The 17,742-nt window shown below is 38.4% G+C and overlaps 1 protein-coding gene and 1 pseudogene across 1 annotated transcript; both read right to left on the reverse strand.

Annotated features, from left to right (window-relative positions):
* Nucleotides 1-492: 492 nt before the first annotated feature.
* On the reverse strand, nt 493-4,164 carry LOC115436462 (enoyl-[acyl-carrier-protein] reductase, mitochondrial-like). The gene is made up of 10 exons (XM_030159356.1): nt 3,879-4,164; nt 2,672-2,769; nt 2,422-2,553; nt 2,196-2,339; nt 1,672-1,774; nt 1,343-1,445; nt 1,172-1,245; nt 1,024-1,084; nt 857-929; nt 493-771 (listed from the first exon to the last, which is right to left on the reverse strand). Exons 1-10 carry the CDS (start codon nt 4,067-4,069, stop codon nt 608-610), a joined length of 1,143 nt encoding a protein of 380 aa, XP_030015216.1. The 5' UTR covers nt 4,070-4,164; the 3' UTR covers nt 493-607.
* Nucleotides 4,165-9,793: 5,629 nt separating this feature from the next.
* LOC115435813 (protein lin-28 homolog A-like) lies at nt 9,794-15,976 on the reverse strand (annotated as a pseudogene).
* Between the last annotated feature and the right edge of the window lie 1,766 nt (nt 15,977-17,742).

Genomic DNA, 17,742 nt, shown 5'->3' on the forward strand with positions numbered 1-17,742 from the left:
AGCATTATTACTGACTTGAGCCATCCGTGATCTGATGAATTCAGATTCCTTCCATCAGGTTGTAGATACAACCAACCACTGTGCAGAACCAATAGAAAAAAAAAAAAATCATTTATTATATTGACCATCTGGCTGGTTAATGACACTCTATAATTATTTATACTTGTAATGTATTTATTACCTCCGCTAAGAGGGTTATGTTTTTGCCGGCGTTGGTTTGTCTGTCTGCGTGCAAGATATTAAATTTTGGTGGTGATTGGGGGTGGGGGGTGGGGGGGCACTGATCTGTCTTGGCAGAGGTGTGCGCTCTCCAAGTGCTTTTCTAGTTCCATTTGTTTTTATCTGCTGTCCACTTGCTGATTATTCTGCTGTCTGCAAATCAAATTGCCCTTCAGGGATAATAAAGATACCTTGAACCTTGAAGACTTTTTAATTACTACCAGTCATCTAGGGGAAACTCAAGTGCCATTCAAGCACTTCACAACACTGGAATATGAGCCTGAGGCGAGGATATATTCATTTAATTTATTCTTGAGCAACATATTTGCATGAGGTGGTGAAGAATAATGTCCTGGTTTGACTTCATGCGTTGATGACAGCAGACTGTTCACATGATCAGGACCTGTTTAGCAGAGGTGTAAGGCTGCATGGCTGCGTCCAGTGCTCTGCGGTACTCCTGGAGGTTCACCTCAGTGCAAACAGGGGCTGTCAGCTTTTTCTGCCTGATGAGGGAGCAAAGCTCATCCAACATGTCTCTGAATGCGCTGCCATCTACAGAGGAACAATGGAAGATTTTTCATTAACTAATTTCCAAAGACTCATTTGGGAGTTTTTGTCTAATTCCATGACTACTCACCATGTGAATGGTCTCTCTTCCACTGAGTGACCCAAAATCCTCGAACTTTCACATCTTTGAAAATAAGGGCACTCTGGAAAATATGAATTTGTTGAGAATATTGAGTAATGAATTATACGGGAAGTCTCTTTTGTAAAATCAGGGCATCAGACCACACTTTAGCTTACCACTGGAACAGTTACAGGCTGTTTGGCCATGCCTCCATATGTCACCATGGATCCCCCAACCCTACAATAAATAAGACAGGTTTATAATCAGCTTTTCTCTTCAGTATAAAAAGATTATATGTCAACAATGATTCTACTGCATCCTCACTGTAAATGACGAAGCAGTTCAGTTGCACTTTTGCCTCCAACTCCATTCAGTGCTAGTTTAGGCTTTGGACAAGTCTACAGACAAAAGGAGTCATAATATTATTAGGCATGTGTTAATTTACTGCAAAACTGCAAGATCATATTTTTTAAAGCTGTCCCCTAACTCACACACTTTGAACAGTTCCTTCATTTCAGGCCGCCTAAGTGTCTCTTCCTTAATCACATGAGTGGCTCCAATGACCTTTAGCCTATCGCTGAGCTGTGTGAACTCTGGCCTTTAAAAGAAAAGAAACAATGAAAGACAAGTTCATTACAGTCATAAATTCTGTCACTGTCAGGTTAACATCAAAAACATGCCGTCAGTCTGAAACAACGACGGTCACCGCAGTCTGTTGAAGATACATTGAGGAACGAAGAAAAGAGGAAAAAAAAGGAATCTATTTATGCACAATATCTAGAAAACATTTCCTTTAAGAATAAAGTAACATGACGTATGTTCACCTGTCTCTGACCACATTAATAGTGTTTAGTCCTCTAGCAGCAGCTATCTGTATCACAGCCTGTCCAACTCCACTGTTCGCCGCATTCTGAATCACTGAATCTCCTAGAAAGAAGACAAAGAAACACCATTACATGGCAATGAAGATTTCTGCTGAGCATATTTTATTTTATACCTACAGAGGAATAATACATCCTTAAACCTCTTTTTAATTTACTTTTGCTTTAGTTGAGTGACCTATCTTTGTCAGCTTGTTGAATAACAGTGTTGTGTGTCATAATACAGGATTAGTCCCTATGTAAGGCAACGCTGCACCTAAACTTAATATATAATAGAATAATTACACATATATTAACCCTTAATTCTGTATGTCAATTTGTCTAATAAAAGGCATCATGTGTAAACACAATTCACTGTAGTGGTCCACAGAGAAACACAGATAATAATGGCAGTAAAACAATGCCATGTATTTGGACACATTGATTCAGGTTTAAACTACACATCTCCCGTATGTGGAAAAGGCTACCTGGCTTGAGATCTTCAAAGTCACAAAGCATTCTGTAAGCAGTACAGGGGTTTACACCCAGTGTGGCTGCAGCCAACAAGGGAATGTCATTTGGCAGTGAGATGACATCGTCTTCCGACAGAACTGCTGCTGTCCTCCACGTACCTGCTCACACAAAAACCACTCTCACCTTAAGAAAACAGAATAATTATCATTTGTCATTTGTATATTTCCAGCTGAGTTTTACCTAGACCAGCATCTTTTGGAATGACCCAGTCTCCAGTTTTTAAGGATGTCACCTGACTGCCCACCTCTATAACCTGGGCCACCCCCTCGTTGCCCCCAGTAGCAGGAAGGTCAGGCAGGATAGCATATGTACCTGACAAAACACAGGTAGAAAAACTGATCTACATGATATACAAACCATACCATACTGTGACCTTTGTGGTATTTCATTTCAGTTGGTAATCCTAATGTGGACTGGATTTATCAAATACCTTGAATCATGTTGATATCAGATGGGTTAATAGGAGCAGCCAGTATTTTAACAAGCACGTCTTTGGCACCCATGGGGTGAAGGTCCACATCATCCAACCTGTCGACCAGAAAATCCCATGAATTTTGTATTTCACATGAGACTGAACGTTGAATGTTTACCAGACTGTTAGCCATGAGGGTCAGTATCTACACACATACACCACCATATACACAAACTTTAACCCTTTCATGCATGAATTATGAGAACTTTAATCAAGATTTTTTTCCTGAGTGTTTTTACTCATCTTTAGGCATGAAAAAAACAATGTGATTGAAATTTTTTTTATGGACCTATCTTTCATGGAGTTACAAAAGTGTCCACTCAGCTGGACACCATGCGTGTAGTTTTTGAAGCAAAGAAACATTGCATTTACTGACATACTGATTGAAAACTACCACATACAAACACTAATCTGATGTTTTCTCACATTTTAATATACTCTAATACTAGTTATTACTCGTTTATAATAATATGCAACAAAAAAACACCAACTTGAAAAAAAAAAAACCCTGATGATTACAGTCTAATAACAATTAGCAAATGATTTAGACTTGAAATATGTTACTACAGATCAGGTTTACCAAGAACAGGAAAGTTACAGTAATGGTATAAACATTTTTAATGCTTATTTTAGGTAATTAATTTATCAGACAGGGGTAGTTGTTTGTGTACTCTCTTTACTAGTTTGTCTGATAAATTAATTACCTACAATAATAATACATGGAAGACAGAATGAACCTTTACCAGACATTTATTTTTAATGCCGCTACTCTGATGTTTTCTCACATTTTAGCACCTTTAATACCAGTCATTACTCACTTCATGGAGATAATATGCAAAAAAAAAAAAAAAAAAAAAAACACAAATTTTTACAAAAACTGTTCATTACAGACTAATAACAACAATTGATTTACACTTAAACATGTTACTCTAGATCAGGTTTACCAAGAACAGGAAAGTTACAGTAATGGTATAAATTGCAGTGTATGGGATGATGCATGAGTGTCCACTGTGTTGGCTGATATTAAAATAAAACAACAAAATCCATGAATATACAAGAGAACAGCTGTAGAATAGCTGTCCACTGTAGTGACCACTATGCATGAACGGGTTAATTTTATCCACGGAATACATGTTAAAATATTTAATTAGACAGGTTTCCTTACTGGACGACTTGAGAAGGGTCTCCGTGCTTTTTGTACTGAAGTGCCCTGCATGTTTGTGCTGACAGTCCTGCAGAATGACTGAAGTGTGCAACGTTAGCTTTATCCCTTAGCCTCGACAGCTGAAAAAGAGCCGCGAAATGACTTCTAAAGCTGGTCTGGCTCCTAAAACACACGGTGTTTATTGGCAACATTACGACACAAAGCCTCACTTTAAACCGTGACAACAACGTAACTTAAAAAAAGTATTTGCTATTTAGTCTGTGAACTGTGTTAGCATTCCTCTCATTGGACGGCCATATTGGATTTTACCCATAAGGTTGTGTGAGTTAAAATATAAACAGAGAACAGCGCCCCTGGTGGATAGACGCAGTACAACTACTACAATTACAACCTGGGTACTTAAGTTGAAAAGGTTAGAAAGTGTATGAATTAACTCTTTCATGCACGAATTATGAGAACCTTTGTTGAGATTTTTTCTTGGATGTTTTATTCCACCTTAGGCATGAAAAAAACAATGCAATTGAGTTTGTTTTTTTCATGGATTTACAAAAATGTCCACTCAGCTACGCCGTGCATTTTATTCTTGAAGCGAAGAAACATGTATTTAAAACCCAATATCAGAAAGTGATATGAAAACAATGAAATAAAAACATTTTTAATGCAGCTAATCAGATGATTTCTCACATTTTAACATACTCTAATACTCATTTATGACTCACTTGATTAATTGATTTGATTGATGTATTTATTTCAAATATGAATGTCAAAACAGAAGAAAATAAACAAAACACTTAAACAAAAGACATATAATACATATTCGAAAAGAAGTGAGAAGAAGCATAACTTATAAAATCCCACCCCTTCTCCTTAACCCTTTCATGCATAAGTCACTACAGTAGACAGTTATTCTACAGCTGTTCTCTTGTATATTCATGGGTTTTGTTGTTGTAGTTCCATATCAGCCAACACAGTGGACACTTACACACCATCTCATACCCTGACATTCATACCATTACTATAACTTTGTTGTTCTTGATAAACCTGATCTGCAGTGACATGTTTTAGTGTAAATCAATTGTTATTTATTAGACAAAAAAGTTTTTTTTTTTGCATATTATCTCCATGAAGTGAGTAATTACTAGCATTAGAATATGTTAAAATGTGAGAAGATATCAGATTAGCAGCATTAAAAATGTTTTTATTTCATTGTTTTCATATCACTTTCTGATAGTGGGTTTTAAACACGTTTATTTACTTCAAAAATGAAATGCATGGATACTTTTGTAACTCTATAGAAAAAAAAAACTCGATCACATTGTTTGTTTTTATGCCCAAGGAGGAATAAAAACACTCAAGAAAAAAATCTTGACTAAGGTTCTCATAATTCATGCATGAAAGGGTTAAATAATTAAAAACAGTAATAATCTTCCTAGCTCATGAAGATAATATGCAAGAAAAGACTTCGTCTTTAAAAAAAAAAATCAGTCTAAAAATTAACTATTGATTTACACTCAAACATATTATTGCAGATCAGATTTATCAAGAACAGCAAAGTTACAGTAATGGTATGAACTGCAGTGTATTGGATGGTGCATAAGTGTCCACTGTGTTGGCTGATCAAGCAACTAAAGCAATAAAACCTGTGAACATACAAGAGAACAGCTGTAGAATAACTGTCCTCTGGAGTGAACACTATGCATGAAAGGGTTAAAGAGAAAAATGCAGATTCTTTAGGCTACAGGAAAAACAAGAGAATAGACGTGATATTTTCGTTAGTAAGTTTGTGCACCTTTTAATGACTTGTAAGAAGTTTGGGTTTAATAAATTTATATGTTGATTATATATATATATATAGCCTATCTTACAAAGTATGAAACCTGCAAAATGAATATTGAAGCTAAAGATAAATGTCATTTTTTACAGTAAAGACACAAAAGCACACATGGATATTGACATATTTATTAGGAAATGGAGCAAGTCTTTACATATAGAAACATTACCACAGTAATACTCTGAAAAGCCTACATGCTGCTCATCATAGACAAACTAGCCATTAAATCACCTGAGATCAAGATAATGGTAGATCTATGGCAGTAAACATTGATACATTCATCAGTAATAAATGCACATTCTTTTGGAAATAGATCTAGCCATTTATCAGATAAGACACGGCATCATAAGTTCAGTGGCTGATGGTCAAAAAAGATGTACCATGAAAAGTACAGGTAAGCAAACTGATACAGAATGTTTTGATGCGCTTCAAATGTTACCCTGAGTGTATAGTCTGACAGGTCCCTGGATTTTCAAGGTAAATCTAACCCGTCTCACGCCCAACAATCAAAATCACACCAGTGAGGGGTTAAATAGGTTTGTTGCATTCAGAATGTCGGTAATGTACTTAAAAGTTCAAAATGCTGAAAATCAGCACTCTGTACACCAGGAAATTGTGGCAGAATCACTGTTAAGTTGTACATAAAGATTGAAAGGATAAAAAAAAAACACATTACAGAGGTTGATGCACAAAAAGTTATTCCTGTGTCATTTTGTCGTGGAAAGAAAATGTTCACATTTGAACATAATGACATGGCAATAGTAACTGATCAATTTAATGTACAAAAAAAAAAGCATTCTAATATGGTACTTCAGTAATCTTTTCCCTGAGTCTGTAAAACAGCCTTTTCCCTTACTGTAAGATTGGAAATTAAACACCATCTTGCAGCATAAAATGAGTTTGAAACAAGACGTGTGTGTTGAGTCATCTGTGACATTTTTTTTTTTGTCAAAAGCATTGATAGTCTGAAACACCATGTATCAGCCATGTGTTGAGATGAGACAACCCCTGGATTATATTCTACTAGCCCCGATCCCTTTACAATATTCTACTACATCCCCATCTACAACGATTATAGAGGAAAAATACAATAAAAGGGGAACATTTTTCTTCATATCATATATCATGGCATGTTATGTCAAAAAGGAGAAATGATAAACATCATCTGGGTGCATGGAAAGTTGACAAATTATGAGCATGTAACATTCAAAAAGTAGTAAATCTCAATATTAACCAATGTCTGTCATTTGTAATCGTTGCTTTAAAAAAAAAAAAAAAAAAAAAAGAAAGAAAATGTATGCTCTTATTTTGTTATTCTAACAGAAAACATTGAAACGGTGCACCAAGATTTTCAAAAGTAGACAAAGCCCCTTTAACCTTGCCTCCCTTGTTCTATGCTTCACATCATGCGGATACATATTTAATCCCTACATCTTGTGTAAACACTCTGACTCCTTTTCGATCAATCTGTTATTCCCTGAGTTTTCAGACTGGCGATTCCTGAGATGAGCCAAAGTGTGGAGGTATTTTTCGGTTTATGAAATTCTAAAAAACAAACAAACAAAAAAACAGTATATATATAAAATTGAACATATATTCAAAAGAGATTAAAATGAAGATAAAAAAGAAATTAATGCATCTTACACGTGATTAGTGCAGAATAACATTGCATTGGTTTTGGCATAGATAGATGCTGTGTTTACTACAATGGGCCTCTCCTCTGAAAGGCTCACTGTGCATGAAAAAAAAAATAAAAATTATACATACAAGGAAAGGAAAGCAAAAGAAATAAAACAAGCTAAATTTCATATTTCCTCATAATACTATGTACCTGTAGAGCATGTTCTGTATATTGATACCCTTAGTCGCAATATATTACTGTTACACACTGAATACACTGTACATTGAATTACTGTTAAGGACTGTAACATTGATTTTTGAAGGTAATCAAGAATATCTGTACAAAGTAGTACAAGTACCTTGACTTTTAAGATGCGTTTAAGTTTTCTAAAGTGATATGTGGTTTTGAATGAAATTTGGAAGATGTCTGATGTCTACTAGCACATTAATTGTGGAGAGCCTTCAACAGGAGCAGAAGGAAAAGCTGCAGCACGCTTGGATGAAAATAAATAAGTAGTATGATTTTTAAAAAATAATTTTACATATATATTAATTGGGTGTAAAAGTCTTCTCAGCTTCTCCTGTAAAACGGGAGTAAAATGCTGATTAGCTAGCTAGTTCTACATGCTCCTCCGTGCAGGCTTGGTGTTCCTGAACTATCACCCTACAAAGGGTTATAGGGAGATATTATCTTAAATAACTACTTAAAAATGGATCTCACTAGATATTAACAAAAGACACCAGCCTTCCCACTGGCAACAGTGGGGTGTCTGATTCTGCCTCATTCATTCAAGTATCAAGAGGAGAGCTAGCTGGATCCTTCAGTAACTCAGTCCAGGTCAAGTATCTTATTAGAGGTAATGTACATGAATTGGATATAGTGTTAGTTTTGATGGAATTCTATCAAATCCAACTGGTGGCAATTACAAAGCAGCAGTATTTAACACAGCAGCCACCACACAAGAATATACTGCAGATGGGCAACGGGATTAAAAGAAAACTCCCACAGGCTTGCAAATAAAATGGAACTGATGGTAACCCCATGTAAATACTGTAGTGCAAAAGGATTGATTTCATCCCAAGTCAAATCACAATCTCAAAAGCTGTATTTTGAGCAGAGTATTTGGTTTACCATCAGTGTTAGGATGTCTTGGTAGCAGACCAAACATGCACCAATGAGGTAGACTTATGTGCCTTTAGGCTACATTCACACTGCAGGCAAAACTGGATTTATTGCTACGCTGTGTCTCAGTTTTTTAATGAATGTGAACAGCACAAATAAGCTGGAATTTGATATTTTCACATATGATTCAAGTCACTTTCAGTCGGATACAGGACTGATTTTTTGTAATGCAACCTAAGTCTGAATAATAGTTCTATTGGAATTCATGCCACTTTTTGACACTTGTGATGGACAAGCACAATTTTGTGCTGGCGAGTGCCTATTGTTGATAAACTAAAACAAAATCTGGCTCTCTTTATCATTGCCAACATTTACTTCCAAATGTGCTGTCTTGCACTGCACATCAACTTAAAAATGAAACTAAATTCCCAACTTTCATGCGTACATCCATACAACAGCATGCCTCAAGTAACATCTTCAAAAAACAAACCAAAATGCAGCAGCTCTGAGCAATAAATCCAAATTGAGCACAAAGGTTTGCCGTGTGAATGCAGCCATAGACAGCCAGCATGATGCTGGATGAACATAATGAAATGACAAAAATAACCAACCAAAAGCTAGAATCAACTTCTGGTCTGACATTCATTTGGCCCCAGGAAAATTGGATGGTCAATTGCAATATTGGCAGATGCCATTACATTGCCTACAGCTATATGCTCTTAAACACGTCCCATGTGTGTTCAAGAGCCCTTCCATTCCCCATGCGGTATGCAAACTAACATTCATTACAGAGGTACTAACCATCACATCTCTGCCTTCGGATAGCGAAGTGTAACAGTCAGGAAGAAGACAAAAATGGTAAGGCAGCAAAGTGTAGCTCCATATTTAAAACACTGACTGTTACGCAAAAATACAAGAGGTATGATGCCTTTAAGAGAGGCACAGTATTTAAAAAAACAAAACTAAAAAAAAAACTTAAAAAAAAAAAAAAACTCAACTGCTTCTAAAAAAAAAAAAAAGTCATCAAGGTAATCCATTATTTGGCATTGTTCACTACTAGTCTCAAGCCTCTCTAACAACAGTGATTTATACATTTAGAAAGCATCCTGAGTGCAATAGTACAGCAGTATTCCTGAGTGTTACACCAAGTTCAAAGAAACAAAACACTTAATAATAAAGAAAAAAAATTGTTAACATTCTGCATGAGCAAATATTTTAACCTGAGGTAGTTCCAAAAGCCGCCTCAACAGTCAGCATGGGAATCTGTGTCCCATCTCTCCATCAAAGCAGTTTGATTGGCCTCTGTGCTTCCCCCGGCTTCAGTGTTGCTCGAATCCTCCTTTAGTCGGAAGTTTCGGGAGGTGGTACTGAGTGGCTGTGCCCCTCCTCGGAGGATGGTTTTCCCTGAGAACCTGGTGAGGACTGTTGTGCTTTGATTGGGCAGTTGGCAACCATATGGTCGATACTCTGGCAGAAATGGCACTTCTTGGGCTGAGGTGGTAACTTGCACTCTTTGGCGTGGTGGTCCAGGCCTCCACAGTTGTAGCACCTACAAGAGCAGATGTGAGCAGAAATCAGATGTGATGTGCTTTAGTGGCGCAAGTTTGCCACTAGATGGCAACATTTGGTTTGGAATAATAGGAGTTCATAAACCTAGAGAGGGCATTCCAGGTCACACTTACTGTTCTGTGACAAAAACAGGCCCACTCAACCACAAACAGGGTCTGTCTTTTATAATTGTCAGTATCACTGTGCAGAAATATGGATTAGTCATGCAATGTTTTCACATTCATTGAAGGTAGAAAATTACTCTATGGTTCACCAAACATTTTGTCACAGGACAGACATAATGCAAGTTTTTGATAAGATTTTAATTCCAGTTGGAAGTGTTTAACGTCACATACATGCCCTGAAAATTTTAAGGATACTAAAAAACATGTCCATTTAATTTTTTCTAAGCATTCGAATAAAGAATATTTGCATACTCAGAGATTTTTTGGGAGGATGTAAAAAGTAATGTCACTTTACATATTTTTAAACAGTGTAATTTAATTAAACAAATAATGCTGGGCGTTTTATTAACCTAATGACATGCTTGGCCGTAATCTTGAATTGATGGAAGGAGTCTCCAGTTCCTTTATTTAAGTAAACATTTTAATACCACACTGTCAACTGCAAGGAGAAAACATCTGCTTTCAGAGCCTCGCTTTAAAAACATACATAAGGATTGATCAACAGTATTAAAAGGAGTGCCTTGTCAGATCATCATGGTTGCAACATTATCATCCTGTGAGAAGTGCAGGTCTCTGAAAAACTGACTTCATGAGCTCAGAAAAATGGGCCTGTTCTCAGCTTTATGAAAAGGCATTTTTAGTGAAATCCAGTCCAACTGCTATTTGTGAAATGACAGTTGGCAATAGCTGATGTTAAGCCAATAGATCCGCGTACCCCTAGAAAATGAGCTACAGCTGTCAGACCAATGTACGGAATCAAAAGACATTTTTCCTGAAACATAGGCATGTAACTCCTCAAGTCAAATAGAAGAACCTCAACAGTCTAAGTACAGTACTTGATGAAAAGTACATACCATTTTCCTCATCTGTACTGATCTCAAAGCATATCTTAAAATCCTCAAAAATGTAAATTTCTAGGACAAAGCACTTTCTTTGAAGTTTAAAGATTCAGGCACAAGGAAGTATCCGATATTATTTCAAGTTACTGTGAACAGCTTGCTCCATTTGTCAGTTAGTCCTTGTTTGAAGTCTGTTTCATTGGCATTGAACTAGAAAATGAAGCACTATTAGGGGTCAACAGGAGCCATCAGGCCTGCCATCCGCTACCTCTATTTGAACATCATCTACAGAATAGCCACGCGTGCAAGGGTGGGAAGACAGATGGGTGGTGGGCGTGCAGTGGCCACTCTGTGCCACTGTGGACCCCCTGCCACCATTGTAGTAGCAGATGAGCTATGGACAGGGGTGGCTGCAGAGAGGTCAGAGCCTCTTTGTGGCAGTGGCTGTTGGGGTGGTGTCAAGGTCTATACCATCACATCACAGGAGCTCCCTACATCAGCATCCATCAGGAGGCAAGTGGAGGGAAAGGGAAGTGGTCCCTTTGTCTAAGAAAGCTGCAGTAATGACCTCTGAAACCCTGACCCCCCCCTCAACCACACACACACAACCCACCACTCCACCCTTTCTTCAGTTCTCTAACCCCCAATTCCATCCCCAGCCCCCAGCTCTCTTGCATTTACTCATACGTGGTTGCCATGACAACAGTGACCTTTCACCCCCTTGCTAAGGCTCTTGCATCTGTTATCAATTAAATGGACAGGAGCTTTTTCCTCTCCCTCACTCATATATACATTCACAGAGGTGGTCTACTAATGTGGTCTGACAAACAGTAGTAGGACTCGCAAAATCCTGCACTTTGAACTAGGAACTTGAACACATACATATACTTTCCTCATCCTCATGAGATGTTGGGTTATCACTCAAATATAGTCACCAAAGCATGAAGTTATAGAACAACCAATGCTGCAGAAAGAACAGGAGCTTTTCCTTTCTTTTAATCACATATACACTGGTACGGGTGATCTATGAAAAGCGAACTGAAAAACATAAGTACTGACGAAAAAGCCCTGGACTGAGACCCAGAAAGTGGAGCACATACATGTTGTTTACTCCTTTCTGTGACGTGCCCAATTATCTGTCACAAAAAAACTAGGCGATCAAGCATAAATAAGGCTACAAAACACGAACTGATGTTGCATAATCAAATATGCTAGAGGCGAACAATACCGTATCCATGATCAGTGTGATCTAGGGAGAGTTATTGAATGACACTGGGCCTCCCAGAGCTCTTTGAGGTGGTAATGATCTCTGTTCTCACAGTGACTACTCTCTGGCTCTAATCACAACTGACACAGAGGGTGAAGTTGATACACCTCTAACCCTGAACTACATCGATATTCAAGGAATGACCCCCGAAAAAGATCCCCAATTCTCCTTCCTTCACCTTTGCCTTTACATGAAACACGGCTCTGGCTTTTTAAAGTATCACCCACATTTTAAACTCAGAAGAAACCATAAAAACGCACTTTTGGGTGGGCAAGACTTTTTCTTGTGCCACCAAAACAAACTATGGCTTTTGGTAACTACTGGGCAAAAGAACTGATTGCATCATGCGGGACAGTTTCTACATTCATATTTCCCAGGAAAATACATAAATATGTTATGCATTGTCACATTACCAGCTCTACAGCCCCACAATGCTTCACTTATAATAGTATGGTGTGAACGCATTTTATGAGAGTACAGACTCTAAAATTTAGCCCGTGCACTTTTGATAATATTTTTGATTAATTGGCCCAGTCATTGTGGCTACTGTGTCAAGACTTGATGACTTTCCTTAAGAGAAATGCTGACACAAGCCTGATATTTGTTATAATGTGTATGAAATTCTTTTGTCATGTGACTTTAGATTGTTGAGTTATTAGTTGAGTTAGGAGTACAAATCGCATCAGAAGAGCAAGTCTGACCAAAAAGAATGGAGTGGGTGTGAATTCACCAGGGCCAGCAGATTTAAACAGTTATTGATCCAGGTCACACGTCAAGCCTGCTGGTGTGACCCTTGCTGGGGATAGAGGTGGGGGTTGGGGTCGAGGGAAAGGAAGGGAAATAAGGACAAGCTAAAATAACCCTTGTATACCTGATTCACATGGAACACTGCTATGAGAGCTTTGTGGACTACTGAAACATTCCCTGTGTCATAAAACAAATATTTTCACTTTTATGATGATCAACTAATAGCATTGCAGTAGACAGATTAGAGTTTTCTAGCCAGATTTTCTGCAAAATGCCTTCTTGTATGGAGTTATGTGACCAAAATATGAGATGTAGCCCCCACAGAGGCAATCAACTCACACATCATTTTAACAATTTTTGTGATATTGGCACATTTCACAGTACCTACACCTAACTAAGTGCTACATGTGCAGTGTCTTTCCTGTTCTCTCCCAGTTAACTCCTGCTTACCTGTCTCCTTTGGAACGTCGCTTCTGGACTTTCTTGCCTTTGGGTCTCCTCTCGCTGCCCACACAGTGGATACCACCTGGTCCTGTGACTCGCTGAGACTCCAGGCCCTTTGATGACTTCTTGAAGGTAAACTCGAACCGCCTCGCCCTCCTTCAGGCTACTGAAGCCTTCCATGTGCAACTTGCTCTAAAGGGAAAAGAATTCAGCATCAAAATTAGCATTTGGTGGCACAGGAACTCCCATTTCTACAAAAGGGCTAAACCATTAACTGTGAGTTTAATCACAAACTTACACTTACGGGAAGAACACAATAAACCCTGAAATATTACACCCCCAGAGGCCAAACCACCCCCTGTGGAGACAACACCCTTGAGAAATCCCCCCATTCTTCATTATCAGAGCCAGATTATACTTATCAGGTGTCTGGTATTTAAGGTAATTCTTAAACCTCACCTGATAAAGACACAGGTACAACAAAGCTTTGTGTTCCAACTCTAACTAGCAGTTTGTTCACTTTGTTCTGCCTAAAACACACAGTTGATTAATGCAGCTTTTGTCTTTTTTGCGTGTTTGAGTGGTAAACCTGATGAGGATAACCTTCAACCCATCCCCCTCCAGCAGAACAGCATTCCACACTGCTGCCCCACCCCCAGCCCTCTTCCCACCCACATCACAAAGCTCCACTAACACACTGACCACCACTACTAACCCTAAACTGCAGGATGCAGGGGTTAGTACTAGGGTTGGGGGCAGGGTGAGAAGACAGAATGGCTTCTCTGGGAGGTTGGGGGTCAGGGTGACATTCTTTGGATAGTTGTTTGGCAGAAAGACATGCAAGATAAAAGTTGGGGAAAAGAACTGTTTGGTCAAAATGATTGATCTCTTCCTTTGATATTGCATTTGTGACATGTTTTAATGAGAAAAAAGATGGGAATTTCAAATTGTAACTTGTTTGTTGAAAAGTATTGTGATCAATATAGTTAATCAACAATGGGTACAACAATAGAGCTACAGTTTCAAAGTAGAAATAAGAATAAATACCCTTGTTTACCTGGATACTAATAAAACCGGCCCCCTGAAGTAACCTTTTGAATGGCTCACCCTTTCATCACTAGTGTTTTGTTGGAGACATTTCCGATGGGGAAAAGAAAGAGAGAAAGAGATAAAGAAGGTGTGGTGTGGTCTTAGGGATAAATCTTAAAGACTGACTAACAAACATTGGGAAATCCCTCTCTAAAAGTCCCATGGTAGAGTTGTGAGATTAAATTGTCACAACTTCTGCAGATTGTTGACACAGGTAGAAAGATAAATGATGTACAGACGAGTGACAAATGGAAGGAAAATCCTGGTGGGAGCGGTCTCTTGTAGGATGACAATAGTCACATCCACTGAGCATGAGAGCCCACAGTGAAAATCTTCAGCAGCTTTCACAGTCACGGGATCTCAAACTCATTTGAGTACTTACAGAAGAGTTGTGGGCAATAACTCTGACACCATCACCAAACACGAAGTGCGGGAATATCTTTTAGAAGATTGGTGTTTCCCCTTTCTGTAGACTTCATAAACTTGTAGAATCAATATCATGGTCTGTTGAATTTGTTCTCAAGGTGTGTGGTAGCCCAACACCTCACTAAACAATTTATGATGGTTTTTAAATTGAGAAATCCTCCATCTATGTTTGATAGACACCAACCCTTGGAGATTTCCTTTATCTCCCACTAAGTACATGTTTTCAACATAAATAGAAATTGTCCAAATTCATGAGTTTGCCTAACCAGAATTGAGCTTCTCAAGGCACATGGGTTGTTGTGCACAAAGTTCTGCATCAGTGATGATTTGATCCATCAGAAAAAACCTTTAAAACAAACTTCATTACGCAGAAGTTAGATCACAAATTACAAATACAGAGCCTGAGATTGGTCTCTAAACAAAACCTCCCAGCCTCTCCAATCCTTTATCATTCATAACAACAAGCATCTGCTGCAAACCTCCAACCAGTGAGGGAATATGATTGGTGAGCCATGACATCCGAGTGTCAACATGTCCAAAGAGCCCCAGTCCCATCAGCCCTGTGCCTTGGTGACCGTTAACCTACTTCCTCTCTTATGTGTGACCTTCCCCACCCCCATAACAGACCCTCACCACCCACATTATGTTCAAGTGGGGTTTGTTCCACACAGGTAGGAAGACCAAGGTGGGTCTTCAAGACACCATGCTGAGGTATTAGTAGGTTCCATTGTAAAATCTAACCAGAATGTGTCTGGAGCCATGTGAGGCAGAGAAAGACATCAGAGCTAGGAAGGACAATAGTGGGCTTGCCACTGAGACAAAGAGGGGCTCGGTCACGGCTGAGGGGTGCTTCATTCGGATGCATGGCTCTTTTGTTCACCTGCACAAAGGCCAGTGGATCCCGGGAGTTAATTTTTCTTGACACGCGGCCACTAATTTTAGGTTTGGGGCCTTTTACGTTGCCATAACCTCTGTACATCCATCATTGACAAGCGCACGTGTCTAACTTTTCAAGTGACTCGGAGGGAAGACAGTCGTGAATTTACTGCAAGCAATCACAGAGTACCTTTATTATCCAAGTAAAGAACTGAGCATCGGCTTTTAAACTTAAGAATGAGAAGTCTTGATCGAGATCAGCTTTGTGCTTTGACTCTAGTTAGCCTTATAATATCTTCACCACTTTTATTACTTTTTCCCCACTTTTATTATCTTATTAGTCAGAGATATTAAAACAATCTTTAACTGTGGCATTGAAGCTTGTGTTAAATCTATTGACACCACAGATTTTCAAGTTTCTTTTGAATCTTGGAGAAAGGAAACAGTTTCATTCCACAGCTGAGCTACTTTTTTACAGTATGAGTAATCAAGTCCCAATTTCCTGTGCATACTGCAATAAGATTTCAGTTACAACTTCGGCACAGACCAAATTCGTGTCCCTAAATGCATCATCATAAACACCAATCTTCACAAATGAGTAAGAGCAGCTCAGAATGAACACTAAAATGGTGAAGTGACTGAAAGAACCAACGTTTGAATTACAGGTGTTCTACAAATATTCCGTGCAACAATCAGAACCGTGAGAAAACCATTGTGATAGATAAATGTCTTCACAGCTGGGAGCTCTGTGTGTGTGTGTGTGTGGGGGGGGGGGTGACGACACGAAGGTTTAAACAAAATCAGCCCTCTTCTTCCTCATTTCAACCTAAAAACACACCTAACACACACTCAGGGGGGCTTGAGCAGACAGCAAAAAAACCTTTAATCACTTTATGACAGGAACCTTAAGGTGAAAAGAGCAGCTAGTGGGGACTCCTCACATTCACATGCTCAGTCTACATCTTATCAGCCAACCATGGAGGCACTTACTCACATGGAAATCATGAGATAAATGCACTCCTGCTGCTGTTATACCTCTCATTTAATCATTTGTATACCAAAAGGTGAATGAAGGACTTCTTATAGTGAGTGCTGGTTACAGGAGAAGACAAATCAGAAATAACAATACTAAAATACTGAAGCCATTGGGGTTACATTCTTTTGTATATTCTGTTCATTTCACAAGTTCTAGTAGTCCGTTTGTAGCATATTTGTATTAATATTTTATTCGGAAGCCTTTGCACATTCCTACTCTTTCTTAATACTCTGGAATATTTTTCTTGTACAGCGCCTTTTGCACTAAGTGTCCTTGCTGTTCAACTGATTTTCATTGTTCCTGTGATAGTGACAATAAGATCTATTCTATTTTACATCCATCCAAACAATAAAGCGTGCTTCTATAGCTCTAAGAAGTTGCAGAATTCTAGTGATGCAAAGTTCACTGTGCAAGTAATGCATCAAAAGACAAAAGCAAAATGAATGAAGTCACTTATAACAGGACTGTCCCCAATGTTAAATCTAAAATGAAATTATTTAAAAAAAAAAATCACCCTTTTTACATGGGTTATACAAATAAAATATTTCATTTTTTCCTCATGATATGACATTTTCTAAAAATAATAATAATAATTTAAAAAAAAAAAAAAGGCAAAATATGACCACCACTCATAAGTACTGCAAGGAACATGGAGGTTAAAAATCCAGCATGATCTTAAGAACATCAGAGTCTCTTTTGGTAAACAGTTCAGGAGTAGAAACAGGACGTCTACTAAGTGCCTTTGGTAAAACCACGAGGGAGGCCCACAGCTCTGAACTGTGGCTGCAACACGTGCTCCTCAGAGAGAAACACCCACCAGCACTGTGAACACA

This window comes from Sphaeramia orbicularis, chromosome 16 (genome assembly GCF_902148855.1).
Source record: "Sphaeramia orbicularis chromosome 16, fSphaOr1.1, whole genome shotgun sequence".
Classification (NCBI taxonomy): domain Eukaryota; kingdom Metazoa; phylum Chordata; class Actinopteri; order Kurtiformes; family Apogonidae; genus Sphaeramia; species Sphaeramia orbicularis.